The sequence below is a fragment of the Zalophus californianus genome, chromosome 9 (assembly GCF_009762305.2).
Source record: "Zalophus californianus isolate mZalCal1 chromosome 9, mZalCal1.pri.v2, whole genome shotgun sequence".
NCBI lineage: Eukaryota > Metazoa > Chordata > Mammalia > Carnivora > Otariidae > Zalophus > Zalophus californianus.
Genome location: NC_045603.1, coordinates 11,779,389 through 11,805,949, shown reverse-complemented (window position 1 = coordinate 11,805,949; position 26,561 = coordinate 11,779,389). Strand labels below are relative to the sequence as shown.

Genomic DNA, 26,561 nt, shown 5'->3' with positions numbered 1-26,561 from the left:
GCTTATGTTCTCTCTCTTTCTCTAATAAATAAGTAAAATCAAAAAAAAAAATAAATTAAAAAACAATTGCTATTTCCCTGAGCGCTCACGACGTAGGGCAGGCACTGAGCAGTCACGGCATCTGCGTAACCTCCTTCCGTCTTCCCAGCACCCCCTCAGGGGTGTCTGCTGTCTCAATCACCTCCACGTACAGACCAGGACACACACAGACTTTTGAGAATGAAGTTGTTTTCCCCAGATCACGAAGCTGGCCGTGGCTTCCCTACTTTTGCCCACCGACCCCCGCCCCCATCACCATCACCGTTCAGCTCTTGAATCACAGACTTAAAAAAAAAACAAAAACAAACCCATAACTGTAGACTCAACAAGACAAAAAAAGTAAGTACAGTCCTGTGTACCTTTCACCCCATTTCCCCAGTGGTGACACCTTCCCTAACTATGGTCATTCTCAAAGCGAGGCCACGGAGCCGGGTTCAAGGAACTGGATGACAGACATCACTCAAATCTCCCTAGTTTTTGCCCACACTCACTGTTACGTCCATACGAGAGTCCTAGGGCCCGTCGATTCACGGGACCCGCACGACACTCAAGACTGTTTTGTCCCTGCAAGCGGACTCCCTGGCACTAACCTTTTAGGGTCACACACTTCCCTAACTCCTGGCAACCACTGACCTGCTTTCCATCTCTTTAATTTTGGCATTTTGAGAATATTTGACACGGTATGTAACCCTTTTAAGACTGGCTTTTAAAAAACACACCCAGTGTAATGCACTTGAGCCCCATCCAAGTTGCTGCCTATACAAATAGTTGTTCCCTTTCTGTGGCTGAGTGATCAGGCTCTAAAGAGAGACAGGACCTTGGAGGGCCCCCCCCAACCTCCCACTGTGCCAGGATCCCCTCCAGAGCCCCCAGATGTGGAAGTTTCACCTGCAGGAAGGAGCAGCTTTTCCTCATCACTTTGCTTTTCTGCAGGAAGAGAACTACCTGATCATGGCTTCCTCACCTCTGCCCTGTTCTTTCTCTGACTACTCCGTCCCTGTCTCTCTTCAAAACATATGCTGTGAACTTCTTTCCCTCTCTGAGTGGTGGGTGGGTCAGGAGACCCTGGGACTGGCCATCCGTTGTGGGCAGGGCGGGTCCCCGGTCCGGCACTTCTCCTGCACGAAGTACAGAGTCGAGTCATGGATCTGAAGGGGTGGATGGATATTTGCTGAGTACTGCAGTGGGCTGAATGGTGGTCCCTCAAAAGACAGGCCCACGAGCTCACCTCTGCACCCCGTAACTGTGACTTTATGTGGAAAGGCCTCATGGCTTTGCAAATCCTCTAAGTGAAAGATCTTGAGATGATCACAGAATATCTGGGTGGGCCCCAAATCCAATGACTCGGGTCCTTACAAGAGACACCCAGAGGAGAGACAACAGGGAGTTGGGGGGGGAGGAGGCCATGTGAAGGCAGAGGCAGAGATCGGAGGGACGCCTGGAGTCGCGGCAGCAGCTGGAGAGGCAAGAAGTTCTCCCCTGGAGCCTCTAAGAAAGGGAGCAGAAGCACCCAAAGTCCCCTGTGCCTGGCTACCCCCACCTGTCACCTGCGGCTCCCTCCCAGGGGCCCGCGAGCACACCTGCACCTGTGCAGAGGCTGAAGGAATGGACGGATGGAGGCCCGCGGACCCGCCTGCCTGGAAGCTCACAGCTTTCCGTAGCAGCCAAGCTGGCCACACAGTGGCCCCGGGACCCCGGCGGTGCGCAGGTGGGCTGCTTGGGTCCGCGCCAGAGCCCTTCTCTAAGGAATGCCTTTCCCCCTCACTCCCTCCGTCTTGCAGCTGCAGGGACCTCTTGTCTCCCATGTCCTTGTACTCCAGGCGCCCCGCAAGGGGCCGGGTTTTCCTCAGCCTTTGTTAAAAGAACCAGTGAAGGAACAAAAGTTTGGCGGCCTCCTGCTCCAATACCCACAGGCCAGGTCACCGACTCCCTTGGTCCTGCTTGTGTTCAACTCGGGACGAACCTCCAGAAGGCAGGCTTTGTCTGACAACTAAGGACACTCCTGGAAGTCAGCACCTAGGTCTGTGTCCCTAGCCCCAGTCAAGCGCACAGTGGGTATTCAGTAACTGAACAGAGGTTTCTAGGAGACCCTCTTAGTGTCCTTGCCCCAGCCTAGCCTGCCTTTCTAGCTTACCTTTCCTGCACGACTGCCACCCCTCCCCCAGCCCTTGCCTCGGCCATGCTGCACTACAGGAAGCTTCTAGGAGATGCACAAAAGCTCAGTCGGTTAAGCATCTGCCTTTGGCTCAAGTCATGATCCCAGCGTCCTTGGAAGGAGTCCTGCATCAGGCTCCCTGCTCAGCCGGGGAGCCTGCTTCTCCCTCCCCCTGCTCTCATGCTCTCGCTTGCTCTCTTCCCCTCTCAAAGAAATAAAATCTTAAAAAAAAAAAAAAAAGAGGATGCAAAGTAGGTGTCCGCGGCAGAAGCCACACACAGTCCCGTCCAGGCCACCCGCCCGGGCAGACAGACACCAGCAGACACGGCTCGTAGCACATGGTACTCTTTATTGTGGTGCTCGGTGGAAACATCTGTAAACCAGCTTACTGTAGTGGGAACAGCTGTAACACATGCTAAGGCACTTTTATTATATAAAAAAGGGGCGGGGCTGGGAGCTCCATTCACTCCTTTGTGACAGCAACTGGGACCTGAATTCAGAGCTTTCTAGGCATAGCTTTCATATATCTTCATGATTTGTTGAGTTTTTCTTTAAAAAAAAAAAAAATGCCTTCTTTGCCATAAGTAAGTCTAAATGCAGCATATACAAAACAGTTAGGAATACAGGTAAATTCAGCAACCAGTGTAGACCAGTGTAGGACAAGCTACTCTCTTCTAAACGTGGTTCCCAAGGAAAGGCAGTGATAAAGACTTGGAATTTTATCATTTATTATAAGAAGGGGGCGGGGGAAAGAAAAAAATTTTTTTCTCCTTTCAAACACATCCGTGCAGCTGGCAGATTTTTAAAAAACCACGCTGAGTCCACGGTGCAGAAAATCTGCCCTCAGGCCCCAGTCCTAGAGTAGGTACAATGTCGTGTTGGAGGGCCACCGGCCCTTCACAACGCTCTGGCTGTCAGACTTGGGACAAGCCCCTTAACCATTAAATACATTTGGTCCCCAAGAATGTTGGGAGAAGCCACGGCTGGCCTGCCCCGCTTGGGCCCCGAGGCCCAGCAGCCCCGCCGTGGAAGGGGCCGGCTGCCCTTGGCAAAGGAGGGAAGGGGCTCATTGCACTGGAGACACCCTGAAACAGGAAGAGGACCACTGTGGCGCTGCCCAGAGCGGGTGGGGAGGAGTGACTCTCCTTCCCCGCCCCCCGCATTCTGTGCCCGGCACAGAGGGGGCGTCCCGGGGCCTGCTCTCACCCAATCGCCCAGGGCCCACGGGAGTGGGGGGCCGATGGGGCGGAGGTTGTGAGGTCGCCGTGTGTGATTGCCAACAGCAAAGGGGGGGGGAGCTGGTGGCGGAGGTGGGGGAAGGTGACAACTCTTCTGCGGTGTCGGGCTATCAAAACCTCTTAGTCTGAAGAAAAATAGATTCGTAGAAAACTCTCTTTGCCCATCCCCGGTGGCCTGCCCTCCTTGCCTTGCCATCTTGTGCTGTGCGGCAAGAGAGGGCCAAAGATCCTGCTGGTCACTCTGTTCCCAGGCCAGGGGCCCAAGACTCGGACTCTTTGGTATCAGGTTCTGGGGGTGGGAGGGGTGCGGGAGGGGACTGCAGCGGAGGAAGCCAAACACCCTCAGAAAGGCCTGGGGGCGGCGGGCGGGGAGGCGCAGGCCTGAGGTCCCCTCCCCTGGCCTGGTGGGACTGGGTGGGGAGGTCACGGTCACGGCAGTCCCGAGAAGGTGGAGGAGGGTGCTGCGGGGGCTGGAAAAGGGAGGCGGAGTCATCTGTCGGTCTGTCCGTCCGTCCCGGGCAGCAGGAGAAGACGTTACTCGGCAGCTTTGGCCTCAGCCCCGTCCGCCTTGCCGTCTACCTCCTCGTCCGAGCAGTCGCCAGCACCTTTGCGGGCCATCCGGCGGGGCACAACAAATGGCAGGTCCCCTCGCCTAGGGACAGAGGCACAGGGTCAGCCGGGCCGGCCAGGGTGGCCAAGTACAGCTCGCACACTTCGAGGCCATCTGTAGAGGGACACCGGGTGCTAACATCCTGGGGGAGGGTGGGATGGGGGGAGCAACGGGGAGCCTCAGGGACCACAGCCTCTCACTTCACTTCAAAACACTGGTGAAAAGACATCAGGAAGCTGACTTGACTGCAAGGGAGAAAGGCCCAGAAGCGGACAGAGTCACCCTCTGCAAGATGCCACCCTGCACACAAATGATCAAACTTCCTACAAAACAGGTGAAACCAAGAGATGCAGAATAATTCCACCCGGTACGCAAATACCAACACCTTCTTCCGGTCACGTTAATATTAAGTACGGACTAGAATGTCTGCTCTTGTTGCTTTTAGGCTTAAGGGAGAGAAGTGAGAATTTTGGAGAAGAAGAAAAAGACCCTCTGCCTCCACCACTTGACACTTCTTCAATGGTAACGTTAACGCTCCCCGACAAACGCACAGTAGCCCTCCCTGTTGGCACAGGCACGGGTGGGGAAGGACGCCGGGCCGCACTCAGCCACCACGGACCAGTCCCCTCAAACGTGCCAGGGACCAGCCGGGCCACCTCAAGCCTGGAAAACGTCTCACCAGGTTGGGAGCTGCCCCGTGAGCGAATTTTTCAGACGAGGTGGGAACGAAGGAGCCCAAGGGCTCAGCGTTTATTCAGAAGGCCGGGGATCAGCGCAGGGGGTGAGCGCCCGCCCAGCAGCGGGAGGACAGCGCAGCACCGGGCGCCAGGCCCAAATGGAACCAGCTTCTGGGAGCTTTGTTTGAAACACGCTTTTTCAAGCACATGAACTTTGGGGAGGAGAAGCAATGGCGCGACGGGGGCAGAGGAGGCGGTGGGGCTCACCTGAGCTTGTTCTTGAGGGTGCTGACCTCGCGGTTCATGGCATCGGCGGTCTCGGTGGCGTCCTCCAGCTCGCGCTGCAGCTTCCGGCGGGAGGCGTTGGCCCGCTGGGCCTCCTCCTCGGCCTCCTCCAACTGCCGCTTGAGCTGCTTCAGTCGGGTGGACGCCTTGTCGGCCTGCGGAGATGTGCGGCCAGTGGCCCTGGTCAGGGACTCTGGCGCAGGAGGCCCACCAGGCCCCGCGGCCCCGGGGCCCGCGTGCGCGCGCGCACACACACACACACACACACACACACACACACACACGCACGCACGCACGCACACACACACACCTGGTCCTTGAACTGCTCCGCGTTCCTCCGCTCATCATCCACCTGCAGCAGCACGTCCTTCAGCTTCTTCTCGGCCCGACGCACCTGCTTGCAGGCCGCCTGGCGCTCCCTGCGGGGCACAGACACGGTGGCTCAGCGACCCTCCTTCAGAGGGTCTGGCCACACGCCACCGGCTGGACACCCCCATCCTCGGGCCTCACTGGCATCTGCCCCTCGGGGAGGCCCCCGAGGCTGAGGCGGCGGGCCATCCCCACTGAACACCCACAACGTGCTTGGTCTCCTACAGGGGAGGCACAGCGACTACCCCATTTCACAGAGGAAACGGGCTCAGGGAGGGAGGGGACACAGTCCAAAGAGCAGGTATGTAGCAAGGAAAGGGAAAATTGAAATCTGGGGCCCAGTGTGACCTGCCCATTGCCTCTAAATAAGCGTCAGTCTCGTTGAGCCCACAACCTGGCTGCCCAACCGGGCAGGAACCCCCACCTCTGTCTGATTCAGCCCCCAGAGACAGTCGTCCAAACCCCCAACTGTGGAGGTGGGCCGGGGGCTCCTATGCAAACTCCCGTGAAGCCCCCGCGGAAGGGATGAGCGACCGTCAGTAGGGGGACAAAGGCCTCCGGGACTCGGGCAGGAACAGAGGAGGCTGCAGGCTGTCGCAGGTGATGGGCAGGAACACCTACTTGGTCTCGTTGTCCAGCTGCTCCTCCAGCTGTGCGATCTTGGCCTCCAGGGCGGTGATGGAAGCCTTGTACTTGGACTTGACCGTGCCCTCCATCTCCTGCAGCTTGACCTTGAGCTCCTTGTTCTGGCGCTCCAGCTGTTGCCGCATGTTCTCGTTCTTCTGGGCGTGGCTGCGCTCGAGGTTCAGGTCGGTGTTGATCTGGTCGATCTGCGGGAAGGAGGGCTGGTCACCCCAGGAAGGCCGGGGGGCCCTGGCTGGGGCAGAGGCGGGCCGCTGGGTCCCATAGAGCCCCTGAAAACACCAGGCCCTGGGGCCCCAAGCTCTGGACCACAGCCAGGGTCCAGAGAGCGAAACCAAGGGAGACCTTCACAGGTGCTGGGACACGCTCCCTGAAAGCCGTGAGCCCCGGGCTCCCGCCAGCCACTGTCTGGAAGGTGGAGAGCCTGGCGCGCAAGGAACGCCCAGGCAGCCCCGGCCCCGCCCACCTGCAGGTTCGCCTTCTTCAGCCGGTCGTTCACCAGCTCCGTGTTGCCCTGCTCCTCCTCCAGTTCCTCCTCCAGCTGGGCAATGCGGGCCTCCAAGCGCCGCTTCTCCTCCAACGCCAGGGCTCTGGGTGAGGGCAGGGAGCAGTGAGATGGGGCCTGTCCCAGAGGACGGGCACCCCCTGCCCTCAGCCAAACACGCCGCCCCACGGCTCACCCTTTGCCACTGCTGTTGGCAATCTCGTCGGCCAGCTCGTCCCGCTCCTGCTGGGCCTGGCGCTTGGCACGCTCAGCGGCTGCCAGTTCCTGCCATGAAAACGCAGACCGTGACCCGCTCGGCCCGAAGCCCTGCGAGCCCCCCACCCCCATTCCTGGTACTCTGCGGCACCATGCTCCCCGAGCCCCTGGCCCTTCCTCTCAAACCCCCTCCTACGTCTGCCTCCTCCACGAAGTCCTTCCTCGTGAGCCCCTCTGGCTCACAGGGCTGGGTCCTTCCTCTGAGGCCATGGCTTAGGCACCACATGTTTGCAAAGCCCCTATATCTAAGTGTTAGCAGCCAAGTCACGTGCTGGGGATGTAGAGATAAATGAAAAAACTGTCCCGTCCTAATGGGATGCTGGTCGTCCCTCTGCGTTCCGGGGAGACCAGAAGTCAGGGGGACGAGGCAGGGGTGTGAGTTAGGGCGAGAGCACGGAGTCCCTGAGAGCCAGGAGGGTAAGGTGGCCTCAACGGAGACCTACACGTGACCTCAGAGGGAGGGCTCACCCCAGGCCCAGGCAGGAGAGCGCAGCCATCAGGAGAGAATGGACGAGGACATGCCTGGACACCAGCCCCGCTAGGAACACCAGGTGGCCAGTCACCTCACACTGAAGATGACCGCCTAGGGCGGAGGGAAGCCTTTCTCCCTATGCCTCACGTGTGACGACAAGGAGGTGGGGGGACGTGTGGTGCCTGAGCGTTTGGGAAGGACCCCCCCCCTTGCTCAGCAGGAGGTGGTGATTACCACAAAGCCTCGTTTCATGCAAGGGAGCTGGCCCCAAATGGTGACAATTTAATTCACACACATGTTTCAGTCACACCGGGAAGCCCGGCTACCTAACGCAAGCCTGTAGGGAATGCTTTCACGAAGCCAAAACCACCCCCAACCCACCGCTGCAGCTGGGCTAGGGGGCCGCCAGCTGGGCGGGTGGAGGCTGTGGGCTGCCCCCTGCTGGTGTCCCCGAGTGCCATCCTGGGGCCCGGCCCACCTCCTGCAGCTGGATCATCTCGGCCTCCATGCTCTTCAGCTTCTTCTCGTTCTCCTTGGCCTGCGCCAGGATCTCCTCGCGGGAGGCGCGCGTGTCTTCCAGTTCCCGCATGCAGTCCTTCATCTGCGCCTGTGGCGGGCGGGAGAGGCTTGGGACCCCCACCAGAGCCACCACCCCTCCCCCAGGAGCCTCGGGCCGCTTCCAGCCCCGTGCTACGTGTAACCAACCGGAAGAGGGCCAAATAACAAGGACACAGGTCTCTCTTATCCTGTGTCGTTTCCACACGTTTTTGACCATCAGAATTCACAAAGCACACCTTTGGAAGCTCTGAGTCACTGGCTACACGTTAGCCCAAGCTGCAGTCTGGGCTGTACTTCCTACAGCTTCCTGTTGACCTGAATCATTCCCCGGGGACACCTGCTTCTCTGGGTCAATGCCCACCTGCCAGGTCAGCCCCCACTACACGGCAAAAACCCATTTCCTTTGTTCTTCTCCTGTGATTGGTTTTAACTCTAAAGACCTTGGTCAAATAGGTTTTTCCTTTTTTTCCTTCTGCACATGATCCCAAACTGCGATTCCCCAGGCCAAATGGTACCAAGAACAACCGCCACCAAGAAGGGCATCTACACCCTACGACCTCGTCAACGGACAGAATTTGTTCTTCCTGCTGCTGGTTTTCGGGGTGTGACGTGGCTTTTCAGAGCTGTTTTTTAAAAAATTTGTTCTCTTTGGGGCGCCTGGGTGGCTCAGTCAGTTAAGCGTCTGTCTTCAGCTCAGGTCATGACCCCAGGGTCCTGGGATCGAGCCCCAGGTCGGGCTCCCTGCTCAGCTCAGGGGAGTCTGCTTCTCCCTCTGCCTCTGCTCCTCCTCCCACTCGTGTTCACACTCTTAATAAATATATAAAATCTTTCAATAAGCAAATGAGTAGACTAGAACGAAAGTCGTTCTCTTTAGCACTTATTTTGATGAGCGCCGAGTAATGTACGGACATAGGGATGAATCACCGTATCGTACACCTGAAACGAACAGAACACTGTATGCTAACTATGCTAAAATCATTATGAAAATAAAAAACATATACACAAAATCTGTCATCTTTATCGGTGAGGTGAGAATTTCCCGCGTGCGTGCTCTGTGCTCTGGGCCACACATGGGGTTCTGTGCTCAGCTCAGAAGCTTCGATCACTGTCCACTAAGACTGGATCGGGTTGGGACCCGGGCCGTATCTGGTTTACTCTGGAAATCTACCACCAAGTGATTACGTCCCTAACGTCACTGCCTTTCCAAGTTTGCCTGGGTTTGTTTCCTTGTTTAATGCACACACAGTCAATGATCTTACTCCAAGTTTGCTCTCTGTTCCAGGGCTAAGGGCAGCATCCGCAGAGAGGGGAGGGTGGCGCCTCGCAGCGCTCACCGACCGCCCGGCCGGTGTCCCAGCCCACCTGAGGCCAGCGCCACAGGTGCAGCCACGCCCAGTATGGCCCGAGAACTCACCTGCAGCTTGCGCAGCTGCTTGATGGCCTCGTCTCGGTTCTTGTTGGCAGAGTCAATGTGGGCCTCCAGGTCCTTCAGGTCCATCTCCAGCTTCTTCCGAGCGGCCACTGCCATCGAGCGCTGCTTCTTCTCGTCCTCCAGCTCTGCCTCCATCTCCCGCACCTGGCGGACAGGCGGACGGCTCAGGCAGCAGCACCCACACCCCAACCCTGCTCCACTCTGAGCCCGGGGGGGGGGGGGGGGGGGGGCGGAGGGGGGCGGCGCGGGGCACCTCCAGGGGCCCATGAAGAGTACTGACCATAAAAGAGCAGGTCCCCGACCCTGGAGACAGGGGACTGGAACCTACAGACATGGGAGGAGTGGACGAGGGGCCCACCACAACCCAGGAGAGGAAAGAAAACGGAAGCCTGCCAGAAAAGGGGGTGAGCTGTGGGGGCCCATCCACACCTGTCTGACCAGCTGCTTCTTCTTCTCCTCGCTCTGCTCATCGCGGCCCTGCAGGTCCCGCTCGAACTGGGCCTTCATGGCCTGCAGATTGACCTCCAGCCGCAGCTTGGCGTCCTCGGTGGCCTGCAGCTCGTCCTCCAGCTCCTCTAGCTGGGTCTTCATCTCCTCCACCTGCTGCTCCAGGGCCCGCTTGGACTTCTCCAGCTCATGAACCTGCCCCACCCCCACCCCCAGGGAATCCGAGTCAGGAGCGGAGGGACGAGGTCCCCAAGGTCCCTGGCCTCGGTGTCCGCTCAGCCCCTAGTCCCTGGGGACATCCCCACTCGGGTCCCTCCCTGAGCCGGCCGCCGACCCAGTGCTCACGCTCTTGCCGACGTCATCCTTGGAGCTCATGAGGTCCTCCATCTCTGTGCGGAGCTGCTTACTGAGCCGCTCCAGCTCTGCCTTCTGCTCCATGGCCTCCTCCAGGGCCCGGGCCAGCGACAGCGCCTTGGTCTCCTTCTCCCGGGCCTCCGCCTCGGCCCGGTCGCGCTCCTCTGCGTACTTGGCAGAGATGGTCTTCTCCTCGGCCAGCAGCTGAGGGGGAGGTGGTCACCGTGAGCCTCCTGCCCTCAGGGGGGCAAAGCACCCGGACCCATACTCCTTGGGGACTGGGGGTCCTAGGTGCTGGTCTGAGGGGAGGGGACCACGTAGAGCCGGCACCAAGCCATCGCCTGGGGTAACCAGGCGAGGCAGCGATCAGCTCTGTCAGCACGTTGTGAGGTCTGTTTCGTTTTCATCGTTTGATAATCACGATTCTGTATGAAACACGGCACCCTTTCCATGAGAACCCGCAGGGAACATTACTCTCTCAGAACCATCAAAGGCCCTGTTTTCCTGAACAGCTGATTGGTAGTTCCCTTAAAAACCCTGTCAATATGGGTGCCTGGGTGGCTCAGTTGGTTAAGCGACTGCTTTCGGCTCAGGTCATGATCCTGGAGTCCCGGGATCGAGTCCCGCATCGGGCTCCCTGCTCGGCGGGGAGTCTGCTTCTCCCTCTGACCCTCTTCCCTCTCGTGCTCTCTATCTCTCATTCTCTCTTTCTCTGAAATAAATAAATAAAATCTTTAAAAATAAATAAATAAATAAATAAATAAATAAAAAACAACCCTGTCAATCTGGCTGCTTAGAGGCCCAGCCTCCACCTGTGGCCTTCGTCAAGGATGCCCATTTACACCCAAGTTCTCGGGGTCCACCCTCTGTGTAGGCCCACCCGTGGCCAGACCTCATCTCCCCATCTCCCCAACCCCCCAATACCTCTTTATTCCCCAGACCCATTTCTTAATGGGCCAGAGAGTGAATGCTCTAGACTTTGCCGGACTCTGCTATAGAAACACGGAAGCAGCCAGGGAGCCTGGTGGGATCCAGCGCACCTTTACCCCCAGCAACAGGCACGGGGTAGTGCTTGGTGGGTTTTGGCAACCCCTGATGTAGTCTACTTTCCTCTCCTACTCCACTGCCTGGGTCTCTCTGTAAGCTGCCTCAGAGCTTTTGCAATGAGGCAGAGGGCATGACACATAAATAAAAATCCTACATCATAGGCGCGCCTGGCTGGCTCAGTCGGTAGGACATGTGCCATCCTGACCTCAGGGTTGTGAGTTCGAGCCCCGTGTTGAGAGTAAAGAAAAAAAAAAACAAAATCCTACATCAGAGTAAAACTGGTTCATTACAGACAATTTGAAAGACGTCAGACACAGGAAAAGAGGAAGAAACGCCCTGCCCCGCAAGGGGGACCCCTGCGTGCCTGGCCCGCGGCCCTCCTGAGCTAGGTGGTGAGGTATTCCCAGCCTCGCCTTCCCTGCGGCTGTGCCGGACCGGAAAGGTGCAGGGGGCGGCCCGGAGGCACCCACCTGATCAAACTTCTTCTGCTTCTTCTCCAGGTTGGAGGCAGTCTGGCGCTGGTGGTCCAGGTCCACGAGCAGGTCGTCTAACTCCTGCTGCAGCCGCGTCTTTGTCTTCTCCAGCTTGTCATAGGCAGCCACCTTCTCCTCGTAGCGTTGGCCCAGCCCCTCCAGGTCCTTCTGGAGCTTCCTCCTGGCTTCCTCTGCAGTCTCCAGGCACCCCACGCCGTCCTCCATCTTCTTCTTCATGTCCGTCACCTGGGCAGGAGCAGAGTTAGGGAGACAGCCCAGGCGTGGGGCGGTGGCAGCCAGCCTGCACCCCACGAGCGGAGGCCCGGTCACAGAGACGCCCCTCTTCCACCAGGGTGAGAGAAACGGGGTTTCTGCAGAGGGTATCCGCCTAGTGCGTGCAGCCCCAGGGGCAGCCTCTCTGTCGAGACGTACACCAAGCCACTTGCTTTTCAGACAAGCCCAGAGAGGGGAGCCCCCTCCATCGGCCTCTCGCCAGGGCTCCATAGGCATCCATCCCGCCGCCCCTCCTCACACCCAGAGACAAAGCTGCCACGACACGCACCCACCAGCCACTCCCACCCAGACTGGAGCACGGGCTACGGGCCCACCCCCAGGAGGTGGTGCAGATAGATCTCCTGGCCTGGCCACTGAGGTCCTACGATAGGATGTAGAACAGGCCTCCTGATCGATTTCTGGTCGCGGCCCTTTTGATAGTCTAGAAAACACCGACCTCCTTCTTACGTAATGATGTTTTAACGTGCATAAAATATAGAGGATCAGCAAGTAAACCAATACAGAAAAATGCAGTGGCTGGGTACTTCTTTAGACTGTGACAGAGTAACCCGTGTGCTCCTTTGTTAGCGTGTCAAGTACGAGCTCCCAAAGTGGCAGGAGTGCCATGACATCCCCAAAGCCCGCCACAGCTCAGACACGGTGACCGCTGGTTTTCCTTCACGCCACATGCACTGCCGCTGGCGTGGGCTTACGGCCTACGTGCGTGACGGAACAGAACACTGATGTCAGCCAGACTGATGGAAAAACAGACGTGAGGTCTCCTCCATCCACGTTTACAGACTCCTGAATTCTAGCCGGGACCCTGGCTAGCAGCTCTGGCTGGAGAGGGCAGGAGCTCCCCAAGGGAGGGCGCCTGGCTCGCAGCACCTAGGCCTCCCTCCCGTCCCCTGTGCAGGTGGGTGCCCAGCCAGACACTGCCCAGCCTGCAGACTCCCCCCAGTTTCCCTGAGTCTCCAGGGGGGCACAGGGCATCTAGGGCAGAGCCGATACCGAACCTGGGCATGGAGCGTGGTCATCTGCTTTTCCAGGTTCCGCTTGGCCTCCTCCTCCTCTTCCAGTTGCTCCTTGAAAGAGTTCTTCTCATCCTCCATCTGCTTCAGCTTGGTGCTCAGGCTCAGCTTCTGCCGGTTCTCCTCCTGGAGCAGCTCCTACGCCGAGACATGTGGGGCGCCGGGGCTCAGGAGACGCAGGGTCAGAGCCTCACGGGCCCCACACCCGACGGGAGGGAGGAGCCAGTCTCTCTGATTCGGGGGACGGGTCACAGAGGAGCTGGGCCTCGCCGCTGTCTTTACCTGTGTGTCCTGTAGCTGGGACTCCAGGGCAGAGAAGTCCTTGGTGAGTTTGCTGGACTTGCTGTCAGACTGGGTGAGAAGACCTGTCACGTTGTCCAGCTCAACCTGCACGGGCACGGGAAGGACAAGGACCATGACTGCTCTGGCCCCACCTCAGCCATCAGGCCAAGGGCGGGGGGGGGGGGGGGGGGTTGGAGTCACGGGCCGCGCCCCGAAGGCCTCGCTCAAGAAGAGAGCGGGAGCCCCAGAGATCCGGGCCAAGACTGAGGCGCAGCGGCAGGCATCCCCGCCCAGGCCCGGGTCCCAGCGGAGGCCTCACCTGCAGCTTGGTGACCTTGTCGGCCAGCTCCGTGCGCACGCGCTCTCCCTCGGTGAGCTTCACCTGAAGCTCCTGCAGCTGGGCCTCGGCTTTCTTCCGCTTGTGCTCAGCGTCCCCTTTGCCCTGCAGCAGCACCTTCACCTCGTTGGCCAGCTCCCCTCGCTCGTTCTCCAGGGTCTGCTTCGCCTTCTCCAGGTTGGCTTTCACCTGTGGGGACGCAAGCCATGAGGTGGAAAGGGGCAGCTGTGCCCTGGCAGGAGGCTGGGAGAGCTGCCCGGTCCAGATCCGGAGTCTGCTCTCTCGGCCGCGAGAACGCCAGAGGGCCAGCCCAGGGGATGCATGCTGCCAAGAGCCCCAGGCCGGACGCTCGGGCCTGACCTGCACTCCTCACTCAGCCGGACGGGACATGCAGCACGTTGTCCGCAGCTCAGAAACAGTCCCCACCCGGCCTCCCTCACGCTCAGATGTAACGGGCTATCATCACTGATACTAGGGCTTCAACATATCAGAAGATGAGGGAAATTATAGTTGCTTAGAGTTGGGCTTCCAGTAGAGCCTCTTTGAAATCTGATGTTCCGAGTGATAATGTGACGATCTTCCAGAAAATATAAAAGCGGCATTTACAGAATCCACTCAACCACCCCATTCTACCGTCCACCAAGCTGGCTGCAGGATCACAGGCACGTGGCAAGGGGGACCACACAAACTCGAAGGTGTGTTGGGTGGGGAAAAGCTGAAGGGCAAGGGAAGGCTGCCACCAGAAGGCGCCAAGATGGACAAGGCATGCCTCTTGAGAGCATTTTACAGGCCGCCACGCGGAAGAGCCTTTGACTTGTTGGGCCGCGACCAAGAGTGGCTTCGCACTGGGAGCCACGGCAGGCAGAACATGGTCTTGAGAACTGCCTGGCCCGGCCGCCTGCCCGAGACTAGCAGGATTAACATCCCAAGGCTTCCCATCAAGACTGCAGCTGACCAGGTGTGGGTGCTCCAGAGAAAACCCTAGGACCCTCTGGCACTTGGCACCAGGCCACTCCAATTCCTGGAGGCCTTCTGGTCTGGCGGGTCCTGGACAAAATACTGACAGTCATTCTCGAACAACTTACTGAATTCTTACTGTTCATATGCTTTACTGGTCATCAACTCCAACTGTCGCAGATTTTCATGACACAGACCTATCACTTGCCTCCTCTACAGATGGGAAAACTGAGGCACAGAGGTAGCTACTTGCCCAAGGCACACAGCCGCTTTGGGCTGGAGTCTGGAGCCTCTCTGCTCTGCAGGCCCGGCCCAGGGAGGCAGCGAGTCTCCGGGAGGGCCCCCCCCACCGCCCCGGGCACCACCTGCAGTCACGGAGCCCGGCCCCAGGGAAGCCCACTCACCCGTTTTGCCTGCTCCAGCTGCTCAGCCAGTTCCTCCACGGCCTGTGAGTGCTTCTGCCTCATCTCCTGGATCTGGGCCTCGTGGGTTTTGGCCTCGTCCTCGAGGGTCTTCTTCAGGATGTTCACTTCCTGTTCGCGTTTGGACCTGGAGAGAAGCACCCTCAGGATGGAGGCCGGGGACCAGGCATGCTGCCGCCCTGGACTCTGCTTCCCCGGCTGCAGAGAGGCCGGCAAGGGGCACTGGCCACCCCAGCCTTGCTGCCCAGTGGCCTCCCTCCTTGGCCGTGCATCCTCCAGCCCACCTCACAGACCCACTTTGTGGAGGAATCGGCGCCTCGCCCCGGCCTCACCCCAACTCCAAGCCAGCTTCCTCAACAGGCCTCCCACTCTGCTCCAAACTAGAGAGGAGCTACTGAGGGGGCACCACCCTCCCTGCCCCCCACCCCCATCCTCAAGTGACTTGGCCACTTGGCTGCACGGCGCACCTGAGCTCCTGCTGGGCAGCCGTGGAGTCCAAAGTGTCCTCCAGCTCCGTTTTCAGAGCCTCCAACTCCTCCCCGAGGTCCCGCTTCTGCTTCTCAGCTTTATTCCTAGAAGCTCGCTCAGATTCCAGGTCCTCCTGGAGCTCAGAAATCTGTGACTCCAGCTCTCGAATCTTCTTTAGGGCCATGTTCTTCTGGGTGGCTTCCTCCTCCACTCTGCCAAAGAGACAACAACATCAGGAGGAGGCTCTTTCCACCTTAGGGAGCAGAGTGTGCAGAAAAGGCTTTGGAGAGGAGCAGCCAAAGCCGCTTCCAGAAGTCGTAACCATGGCCCGCCCTCTGGTGCTCCTCTCGGCAAAAATATCTGCAGCTTCCCGAAAATTTAAGAGCAAAACCACTCTGTAAACTGAAAAACCCCACAGAAGAATCACTTCATTTTCCAAACTGAAATTCAGTGCTCTAAAACGTAAAAATAAATGAATAAGTGAAAATTAAAAAGGAAGTAAAATGCTACAGTCCACCATTACAGCAACTAAGGAAAGATACGAAGGTGCCGCAGATACTCTGGGAGTGATAATCACGTGAGTGCAGGTTCATTAACTGTAGCAAATGTGCCACCCTGGGCTGGGAAGTGACAGTGCGGGAGGCTGCGTTGGGGGGGGCGGGGGGCGGGCTGCAGGGGTGTATGGGAAACCTGTGCACCTTCTGCTCAATTTTGTTGTGAATCTAAAACAAAAATTTTCTTTTCCTTTTTTTTTTGGCATGCCTCTAGCCAGAAAGTTTAAAAATGCAAGAACGGCAAGGCCTACGGTGCTGGGTGACGTTGCAGATGACCTCCGGGGGTTACAAACAGACGACAAAGCAGCCGCACACGTGCCCTTAGGGAACGGGACAGGTCTTGCTGTGGGATGGCTCCAAGAGGGCAGCTGTGCGCACGGGGCGCACGGCGGCAGGTGCCGGCACCTGCCGGCAGGGGGCGCCGGCCCTCACCTGGCCAAGGCGGCCTGCAGCTCCTCCTCTTTCTTGGCCAGCTGCATCTTGAGCTCGGCGATCTGGGCCTGCAGCTCGGCAATCTGGTCACTGAGGTCAGTAGAGTCCCCCTCTAGCTTCCGACGAGTCTTCTCCAGCTCCTGACGCTGCTTCTCCTCTCTTCGGAGGCGCTCTGAGAAGCAAGCCAGGGGAGACCGACAGAGCCCTCAGCGTCCACAGGTTTTTCCCATCTTTGTTTCTCATTGTTACAAAAAATACTGAAGTTTTTGTTATAAAACATACGTCAGCCTTAAAGGATCATGACACGCAGACACTTGTACCCAAGGCCTGGATGAAGGAAGAACATCCCCGAGCTGCCACGTCCGGTGTCACCACAAACCCTGCCAACCTGCCCTGCCAGGGACCTACGCTCCCCTGCACATTGTGCTCACAGTTCCCTTGTTTTCCTTTAAGGCTGTACCAGGTCTGCCTCCCTAAAAAATAGGCTTAGTTTTCAAGAACCTAAACCGTGTAAGGGAAAGTCCTGGATGAATTCTACAGTCAGTGCGGGGGGTCAGGGTCCAATGTCTGGCTTTACGATTTCCACTAGGACGTCACTCAGGTAACCTCTTAACCCTTCTGTGCGTCATCTGAATACAAGGATGAGACCACGTGCCTCGTTAGGTTGCGAAGCCCGCGGGCATTAATATCTGCAAGCACTCACCACAGCTCCTAGCCCAGAGTCCGCGCCTGCTTTTGTCACTCAAGAGTAAGACCTTGAGATTTAGCAAGTTAAGTGTCACTGCAATTGATCCACGCGGACCAGTCTAGTGTTCCACCGGGTGAACATACCACAGCTTATCTCCCTGTGCTACAGTGGAAGGGCATTCGGGTCGGGCTCGCGGTGCACCCTCCGGAACGATGCTGCCGTGAGCGCTCTGGCCCGGAACCCCCGGTGCGTGTGGCTGAGAGCGTTGGGTTGGTTGTAGGCACGTGAAGCTTCAAAGCCACCAGGCAACACCAGACCGTTCAGGGCCACCTCCCAGTTCATGCTCCCACCAGCCGTGTGTGTGTGCACGCGCGTGTGTTCACACTGTTTCATATCTTTGTTAACACTGGTCAGTGTCAAACTAAGAAGCCCCTCTCGGTGTTTGCCTGCCCGGTGGCTGTGCCCTCCTAGACCTGGATGACTGTGTTTCAGACTGTTCCCGGGTGAGGGAGGGAGTCCGCGGGGTGAGACCCCTCTAGCACCTCACTTCCCCTTTGCCGGCCTGACTCGCCTCATCCCCTCCAAACATGAAGGGGGCAGGCGGGGCTGGGAAAACCCTCCTGGTGGTCAGCCTGGACAGTTTGGGCCCTACGTGTGCAGGGAGTCGACATCTGTCCTGGACACGCGGGGTGCCCCGAGCCTCTGCCGAGGGAGCAGTGGTTTCTGGCATGAGCTCAGAGGCCCCACAGTGGTCCCCTCTCCCCTCTCCGCTGTCTACACCTCTCAAGAGGACGGGTGAGAAATCCTCAGACAGACAAAGGCACAACTGGCCACCTGCCCCGAGTCAAACAACGGTCTCTCGCGGCATCTGTCCAACCCAGCAGAGCACGCATGGTGTGCCTGCATGTGTGATTTAGGGTAGTCCCCGTGGACGCCCGGTCACTATGACCCTTGGAGGAGAAACTAAAGGCCACAGAGATTAAGGGAGAGCTGCAAGGTGACACAGCTGGTAAGCAGCAGAGCTGGGGTCAGACCTAGGACCTCTTAGGAAGTCAGTCTTGTGCAACTCATGGCACACAACAGGAAAGAAATGCCAGAGTGTTCTTCTGAGAGCCCTTCACGTGGGCTTCCTAGCCCAGCCAGTGCCCGGAGCCTAGACTCCTGTGGGGACCAGAGCTGTCCCCGAGGTTTTCAGGGCAGCGGCTGGGGACTGCAGACTCTGAGCGTGCCTGCACCCAGTGAACACTGAGACCAGCCCAGTGTTCCTGCTCCTGGCGGCAAGGCCCAGGCGGGTCCCGGAGTGGGGACACCTCAGTTCCTGCCCACCACCCTTTTACCCTCCAGGTCGGTGATCATCGCCTCATGCTTGTTCTTGAGCTTGGCGAGGCTCTTCGACTTCTCCTCTTCTTCCGTGAGGTTGGTGGTAAACTCGGCTATTCTGTCTTCCAGAAGCTTCTTCTCCTGAGGGGCCGAGGGTGGGTCAGAGCTAAAAGTTAGTTGAGCACAGAACACTTCAGCTCTCCTCAAATATAACTTGCCCGGAAATTTAGGACTGAACCAAGGGGAGGACCTTAAATACTTGACACACTAGGATTTTCTGGATCAAAGGATAATTCTGAAAGGTCACTAGCCGGCGCCTGCATGGCGCAGTTGGTTAAGCGACTGACTCTTGGTTTCGGCTCAGGTCACGATCTTGGGGTCCTGAAATCAAGCCCCAGGTCAGGTTCCACAATCAGCGGGGAATCTGCTTGAGATTCTCTCCCTCTGCCCCTCCCACTTGTGGTCTCTCTCAAATAAATCAATCTTAAAAAAGAAAGAAAAAAAGTCACTAGCAGCCCTGAATTAGCTGGATAAGCTTCCTTAGGATCTACAGATGTGGGTGCCCAAGGCCTTCCTGGACCTGTGTCACCCGTTTGGGCTCAGGTAAGAAGGCACCCAGGGGATTCAGATGCAATGATTCTACCCTCTCTGTGCCCGGCACTCGTCCACTGGGTGGGCTGTGACCTCCGCCTTCCTCGTGCCCCCAGAGCACCCTGGCTGCTCCCCCCCCTTTCTGCCACGTGGCCACCGCTGAAGTCCTAATTTCAGCGGGTCCCCGACCAGGCTGACCTCACAGTCCCAGTACTAAACAAGCACCAACACCCAGCCTGGGCGACTCCGTCTCGTGTCACAGAGTCTACAGGCAGGTGTCCTGCCACATCCACCCCACCCCACACTCGGAACTGAAGATGGCCTTCTGACCCTGTCTCTCCTTCTCCTGACATGACTCTGGGCTTTTATCTGCTCGCCAGCAGACTGTGACAGGGACCTGACTTGGCTCTAAGAGACTCTTAAACAGCCACTACCCTGGGGATGGCTGGAGGAGGGCACCTGCACCTCAACACTGAGCCACCGTGGTCCCCAAAGCCCCCCGGGGACAGATGTGCAACACCCCACAGACGGCTCAGCTACAAGTCTCGGGTCTCAGGAACTTGCAGAGAGCTTTACCGAGAAGAAATGCCAAGCCTTGCCCTCGGGCCCCACTCAGCGGTGAGAAACACCCCTTCGGATAGGACGCTGGCACGCGGAGGACACAGACGCCCAGAAGAGGACCCGTGACAGCGCAGATGCTGTGACCGTACGAGAGGGAGAGAGGCAGTGGGCCAGGAGTCTGGCCTGCGCCCAGCAGCCCGCCCGCGCGGCTCAGCAGTCGGGGCCTCCTCACCTTGGCCAGTTTGCAGTTCTGGTCTTCCATGATGATCTGGTCTTCCTCCAACTTCTTCAGCTTGGCCTCGGTGGTCACCTTCTCCAGCTGCAGCTTCTGGCGGGCGCTCTCCTCCTCCTCCAGCTGCTCCTCCAGTTCCTGCCACGGAGCCGGGGAGACCGTGAGGTGGGGGGGTTGGGGCAGACCACACGGACCCGGCCCACCCCACACTTGTGTGGGGTTCCGTCTTTAAAACTGGGGGACGGAGACAAGGGACCCTGGCCAAGCGTGTGCTTGCTGGTTCTGAGGTGCCTCCTACCAAGCTGCCCACCAGCAGTGCGGGCAGAAGGCAGAGCTGATCGCCCTGGCCCCGCGGACCGACCGCAGCGAGGACGGAGGGAAACTGAACTGGCTTCGCTGCTCCATTGGCAGTGCTCGCTACCTGCACAGAGGAGCTCTCAGAGGCCGCCCCAAGCGAACGGGCCCCGGCGATTTCTGCGCGCTCTCCGGCTCCCGGGGCGTCACGCCCCGCCCCCTCTCCAGAGGGGTAAGGGGGCTCACCTGGATGTTCTGCTGCATCTTCTTCTTCTCGGCCTGCAGGTGCTGACAGCGCTCCTCCTCCTCCTCCACCCTGGCCTCCAGGTCGTGGCAGATCTCTTCGAGCTCCTGCTTCTTGGCGGTCAGGCGGGCCCGGAGCTCCTCGGCCTCGGCGCACAGCTCCGTTTCCGCCTGGAGCTGCTCCTGCAGCTGCAGCTTCTCCGCCATGAGCTGCAAAGAGCGCGGGGACCGCGTGAGCCCCCCGCAAGCTCCTCAGGCCCCGGCAGCACAGAGGCTCCCGCACTCAGGCTTCCATGGGGAGGAGACGGCGCCGACCGGAGCAATTCCCGTCTCAAGGGTGCCGAGGCTCCCAGGCACTTCCCAAACGTCGCGTTCCAGATCCTTCACCGCTACCCCGGGAGCTGTGCACCGCCATCCCCGGGAAACAGGCTGGGAGAGGTTCCCCCAGCTCCCGTGAGCTTTCCGCCCCACCGGGCGCCTCCCTACATCACAGAACCCCGAATGGGGGTCTGCGGAGAGATGAGCCGCTGGTGACAGTGACCCTCCAAACACGCCCCGCCTGCCGCTGGCCAGCAGGTGGCAGCAGGGGGAGCCCCGCCCCCAACTACCCGGGCCGGGCCTGCACACACCCACCTGGGACTGGAGCGTCTCCATCTCCGTGAGCCTGTTCTCGGCCGCCAGCTGCTTCTCCCGGACCTTCACCAGCTCCTCCTCCTTGGCCATCATCTCCTCCTCCTGACGGCTCACCTGCAGCAGCGGCTTGACCTGGAAGAGACAGCGGAAGAGATGCTCGGCTGAGGATGCCTGCTCGGGCCCTCCCCCACGCCCAAGGCAAGCTGGCTGGAGCGCCGGGCAACTGGACCCGCTGGGGGAGGAGGCGCAAACACACCAACTTTCTGGAGATCGATTGGGTGCTGTGTGCCACAGGCCCCTGACCCAGGGACACCACCCTCATGTGTGCACGAAGACGTGGACAGCATGTTTACAATGGTGGAACACGAGGAATGAGAGAAACACACACCACGGGAAAAGCAGCCACCTAAAACAGCAAATGTCTCCAGGGAACAAAATGCTGACTTTTTAAAAAATGATGCTCGTGCAGGAATTTTAAATGGAAAATACACGAAACACAAGACTGTTTATGCAAGTCAGAGCTCAGCTAGGTAAGAATGCATATGGTTTACAGAGCGGAGACTTAAAGGGGGTAAACACAGACAGTGGAATAAACAGTGAAACGTCTACTCTGCCCGGACGCTGGCTAGGGGTTGAAGGGGGCACGTGTGAACCTTCGTTTTCTTCTTCACGCTCTTTGTCAGTGTAACTTTTTGCAACGGCCACAAATTATTTATTACAAATGAAAGCAGCCCAAACGACATTCAAGATGGAGATTTTTTTTTTTTTTTTTTTTTTTTTGAGAGGCTAGGGAGGGGAAAGCCTGTCCAGCTGTGTGCACATCCTGACCCACCGCCCTGTGGCTGCTTGGGAGGACAGCGCCCCCAGCACCTGGGGAGGCCCGGTGGCCAGGCTGTCCATGCCAGACACGTGCCACGGCGTGCACGCTCTGGACCCCGACCTCGCAGGGCATGCCCAGGGGCGGGGGGTAGAGGCCAAGGCTACACCCTGCTCCCAGGGCCCTGGAGTCCCGCCCAGAGGCCGGCGGGAGGCCTGCCTGTCCCTGCGCCACAACAAAGGCTGAGGGCGCTTGTGGGGCCGCAGCGAGGGAGGCCCATCGGAACCCACCTTGGTGAAGAGCCTCCACCACTGCCAGTTGCGCAGCTTGAGGTAGGCGGCACAGTTCCTCTGCAGGACTTTCATGGCTGTCAGCTGCTGCTGCCGCTTGGCAAAGGCCCTGGGGAGAGGAACCCCGTCAGGGCAGGGGACCGCACACCTCCAGCAGACGGGAGGCCTTTCCAGGAGAGCTGACCCCTGCCCGCCTGAGACGCCTCAAGACACAAGTGTAGGGAAGGAGCCTGGCCTTGGGGGCGAGTCCTATGGGTGACCCCGCAGAGGGTGACAAGGACCTAGGTCACCAAGGGGCAAGTGAGTTCACGGGGTGAAAGCCCCTGTGTGAATTAGATCTGCATCCAGTGTGACTCCTGGTCATTCAGGAGACGTACTGACTTCAGTGTCCCACTCTCCTGCCACCCTCCCTCAGTGGTCTTTGACTGGTGGCAAAATGTCAGCAGCTGATGTCCTGCAAAGGTGGGCTTAAGGTGTCAACTTGGGGGGCCTTGGGATACATGAAGGCTCCACTGGTCCTAACACCACAAAGCCATGCTCCGCTTCCCAGCGTTCCCAGCTCACAATGTAACATACGGCCCCAAGCACAGGTATCGGGGTTCAGGAGACCAACATGCAGCCACCACACCCACTGTCCTGCGGCAGGTGAGCCCCACTCTCAAAGGAGCTGCTCTGGACTCGAGGACGGCCTCCTGTCCCGGGAGCACAGGGGACTCTGGGGACACAGTCTGGGCATCATCCCCACACGAGGGACACAGGGAAGAATACTGGTACGCAGGACCGTTTGGGGCAGGCAAATCAGGCCCAGAGTCACCCGCTTCCCAGCCGGTCACTTTAAACCTCAGCCCTAAATCCAGAAAGCAGGGGGCAGAGAGCTCCACCTGGGTGTCCCTCAGACCGACCCCCGACCAGCGTCAGTGCCCCTGTGTAGCAGGAAAGCCGGGAAGGGCCCGAGCACAGGCAGGCTGGGCGGAGGCGGGCCCCTCCAAGAACTCACTTCCTGGCCAGGTAGCCCCTGCAGCAGGCCTGGAACCCGATGATGACGTCTGTGATCTTCAGGTCCCGCTCCTCCTCCAGGTGGGCCAGCACGCCAGCCCGGAAGAAGACCTTGCTCTGGCCAATGCGGTACAGGTTGCTGTCCAGCTCCAAGGCTTTGATCTAGACGGGAGCAGACAGCCCACTCACCACGTGCCACCACGGGACCCTCGGAGCAACGCCGGAAGCCAGCAGTCTGTCCCAGAGAGGCTGTCCGTCAGCGGCTGCCTCTCTGCTGGGCAGCCTGTCCCCCGGAGCCCAAGAAGGCGGGGCTCAGAGGATGCTGAGAGGAAGGGCTGGGGGCTTCCCGCACAGAGCAGGGTACGCATCAGACTGCAGAAAAACACAGAACCTCGACATCAGAAGGACCTAAGGGTCTTCTCTCCTTCTACCTCCTGCCTCCATGCACTGCCATCACGGTCTACCAGTGCCCGGCTGTGCCACCCTTAAACCAGAGGTGGTTTATCGTCACCAAGACTAGGACACGCTCCAGTTCAGGCCAAGCCCAGGACCAAACATTAATTACGTGACCTGGGGCTATAACCTCTAGGAGGAGCCCCTGCTTCCGCAGCTGGAAAATGAGAATAATGCTTTCTTTAATTAGAATAAAGTGAAGAAATCAAGCAAGTAATAGTGCCTCGTCCCCAGTATGGCTGTGAGAACTGAACGGGAGAGCACAGAGCTCGGCACAGGGCAACACGTGCTGCGGACTGAACAGAATTAGTGCTCGTTACCATCACTGAGCGGTTGGGCACAGTATGGGGCTCTCTTGTTGACCCACCGAGGCAAGGGTCTGCCTGTCCGCCTGTCCTCCTGGGAGACAAGGATTCAGAACAAGCTCTGAAAAGGCAGAGCCTGGAATGGGAAGAGAGATCGGAGCAAGCTTCGGGGACCCCAAAAGGCCCCAGTCATCCTGGAGAGGCCAGGGGAGGAGCAGGGAAGAAGGCGGGTGGAGCCAGCACGGGCATCGTCCCTCCCTGCCCCACCCCTAACCTGGACAGCCTCGAGAATGGGTGGCCCACACGCCCTCCCTGGTCACGCCCTCCTTCCCACGGGCTCAGGGCTGGTGAGCACTGGACAGCAGGGAGTGGTCTCCTCCCTCCCATCCCCACCTCCCTATCACCTAATGCGGGGCTTCCCACGTAGGAGGTGTCAACTCCCTTCTTCCCTTTTCTCTTTCTGACAACTCCCCAACCCATCCTCTCTCCTCTTTGGAAAGAATGCAGAGGAAAGACAACAGGAGGCAGGGGTCACTCACCCTGGACACATAAGGAACAATCTGACACCTATATAGTAGGAAACAGGACAGGGGGGAGCGGGGCGGAATCCGGCCCCAGCTTGGCCACTGAGCCACCGGGGGCTGTCATTTATTCTAGCAGAGTTCAAAGAGCCTGCTGCACATCAGGCACTACTCAAAGGGCTGAAAAGAAATGTCCAGAAACAGGCACTGTGGGGGCTGGGGGCCATGCTCCAGGCCGGCTGCCGCCCCCTGCCACCCACGCTGAGCGTGACAATCCAAGGAGATACGAGTGCAAAAGCTCGAGAATGTGCCCCAAAGGAAGGGACCGGCTCCCATCAGAGCCTGCTGTGGCCGCATCGCTAGTCTCCGCACTGGCCTGGTCCCGCACGCCAACCCTGACCATCCCAGGGCCGAGAGGGCCGCCGCTCGGGGCGCGCAGCAGCATCAGGACTGGAGCAATGGCAGGACAACAGCGCAGTCGTCTACCAGCGAGAAGGCCGCGTCCAGGCACACGGGCGCCGCCATGTGCGTGCGCACCCCACCCCCCCCGCAGCGGGAGGCAGAGGCGGCAGCTCTACTCACCATGAGCACGCACGCCTGCTTCCCGTCCATGAAGCCCTTAGGAATGGAATTTGGTGTGAGGATCTCGTACCTGAAGAAGAACAAGAAGCCTGGTCAGTCTACCCCGTGCCCGGGTTCCTGGGATGCACGGGAGAGAGGACCATCCCTACAGGTCAGCGCACAGAGGAATCCCTTCACAGAGTCTCCCAGGGAAGGAAGACATTCAGCAAACCCCACCCTGCTCTTTCCTTAGGCAGAATGACCCAGAAAGGCTTCAGTTGTTCCAGAACGTGAATGGAAACTCACACTGGACTGTTCGGTCACTCGGGGGCAAGCTTTAGGTTGGGCTCACCAACTGCGAACTGACCGGTGTCCGCATCTGCCACCTTTCCCCTGAGGCGCTGCAGGGGCCTCTGACAAGTAGGATGGCCCCAGAAACAGAGGGCTGCATCATGCCGGCAATGGCACATAGGACCGTGTCATCGATGTCCCGCTCTGTACACACAGCAAGCAGCCGCAGGGCTCTGGGACCTCCATTTCTACAAAGTTCTTCAAGCACCCCGGCCCCCGGCTGATTCCTCTTTATTTTCTCCTCCAAGATCCTCGAATGGTAGCGAATAGTGCCAGGCCCCCGAGTCATGAGGGGTGACAGCCAGCAAGATAACAAGACGGGGAAACCCCTTCTCATACAGAGAAGGAACAGGACAAGCCGGCCAGACCCCAGCTGTACGGGGATGAGGAAACGCTCCCTCGCTCACACGGCCCGCCACAGGAGAGGCAGGCTCCCGGCCCCGGCTCACCTCTGCCGGAACTCCTGGAACACCACCCTGTTGGGGAAGCCCTGGCGGCAGATCCGGATGCCCTCCAGGACCCCGTTGCAGCGCAGCTGGTCCAACACCAGGTGGGGATCCAGTTTGCCAGCCTGGAGAGAGAAACAAATACACGCGGGTGGTCTTGCGTTGGTGCCCGGTGTGGACGGAGAAAGGTAGGGCAGGCCCCTCCCGACTCAGCAGGGTAAACGCCCCCGGGAGTGGGAGTGGGAGCCTTCGCCGAGGCTCTCAGCGTGGGGGCGTGGGGAAGCACCACTTCTGTGCAGGGAGACACACAGGGGCCGAGCACCCGCACCTTCTTCTCGTGGTTGGGGATGATGCAGCGGACGAAGTTTGGGTTGGTGTTCCTCAACGTGGCCATCAGCTTGGCCAGCTGCTCTTTGTAAAGCTGGCCCACCGTCCGGAACATGCCCTTCCGCGTCTTGAAGGCCCCGGGCAACGCCGTCTCTGACATGCCAGCCACCTGGTCCAGGCCGATGATGCGGTCCACTGCAGAGACCACCCAAAAAAGCACATGAATGCCCAGTGGTCCTAGTGGGGGGGGGAGGGACAGGAGAGACAGACAGACACACCCAGACAGGAGGAGGAGAGACTACAGAACAGTGAGACCGCCTCTACTTAGAATCTACACAGAGAGCTAAGGTCAACTCCAAACGTTCAGCAAACTTGACTTTGTAGTAAGAATAAAAAAATTTAAAAAAAAAAAAAAAACTTGACTTTGTGAACAGGAGGCGGGAAAGGGTTTGGAGAGCCTGCAAGGCCACTGGGCAGCGGGGTGGGGTGGTCCACTGGCTAACCCCACGTTCCTATCACCCATCTTCAGCCCACTGTGCAAGGTCGTTCCCAAAGAGATGTAATAAAGCTGCAACAAGATCTCAAAAGAGCAAGCGAGGCTACTTCACTAGGCTGGCT

General features: G+C 58.8%; 1 protein-coding gene across 1 annotated transcript in view; it reads right to left on the bottom strand.

Annotated features, from left to right (window-relative positions):
• Window positions 1-2,523: 2,523 nt before the first annotated feature.
• The window catches only part of MYH9 (myosin heavy chain 9), a 90,503-nt gene continuing 66,465 nt past the window's right edge, over window positions 2,524-26,561 (bottom strand). The window contains exons 16-41 of the mRNA XM_027592045.2: window positions 25,945-26,138; window positions 25,620-25,741; window positions 24,841-24,910; window positions 22,981-23,141; window positions 21,984-22,092; window positions 20,877-21,008; window positions 20,247-20,453; window positions 19,707-19,844; window positions 18,340-18,463; window positions 16,315-16,486; window positions 15,328-15,540; window positions 14,843-14,987; window positions 13,464-13,670; window positions 13,145-13,249; window positions 12,848-13,000; window positions 11,556-11,804; window positions 10,030-10,242; window positions 9,667-9,879; window positions 9,220-9,381; window positions 7,726-7,854; window positions 6,696-6,784; window positions 6,482-6,605; window positions 5,995-6,203; window positions 5,315-5,423; window positions 4,987-5,159; window positions 2,524-4,084 (exon numbers count right to left, since the gene is read on the bottom strand). Coding sequence (XP_027447846.1) covers window positions 3,967-4,084; window positions 4,987-5,159; window positions 5,315-5,423; window positions 5,995-6,203; window positions 6,482-6,605; window positions 6,696-6,784; window positions 7,726-7,854; window positions 9,220-9,381; window positions 9,667-9,879; window positions 10,030-10,242; window positions 11,556-11,804; window positions 12,848-13,000; window positions 13,145-13,249; window positions 13,464-13,670; window positions 14,843-14,987; window positions 15,328-15,540; window positions 16,315-16,486; window positions 18,340-18,463; window positions 19,707-19,844; window positions 20,247-20,453; window positions 20,877-21,008; window positions 21,984-22,092; window positions 22,981-23,141; window positions 24,841-24,910; window positions 25,620-25,741; window positions 25,945-26,138 — 4,040 coding nt within the window. The 3' untranslated portion in view covers window positions 2,524-3,966. The remainder of the gene's footprint in view (window positions 4,085-4,986; window positions 5,160-5,314; window positions 5,424-5,994; window positions 6,204-6,481; window positions 6,606-6,695; window positions 6,785-7,725; window positions 7,855-9,219; window positions 9,382-9,666; window positions 9,880-10,029; window positions 10,243-11,555; window positions 11,805-12,847; window positions 13,001-13,144; window positions 13,250-13,463; window positions 13,671-14,842; window positions 14,988-15,327; window positions 15,541-16,314; window positions 16,487-18,339; window positions 18,464-19,706; window positions 19,845-20,246; window positions 20,454-20,876; window positions 21,009-21,983; window positions 22,093-22,980; window positions 23,142-24,840; window positions 24,911-25,619; window positions 25,742-25,944; window positions 26,139-26,561) is intronic.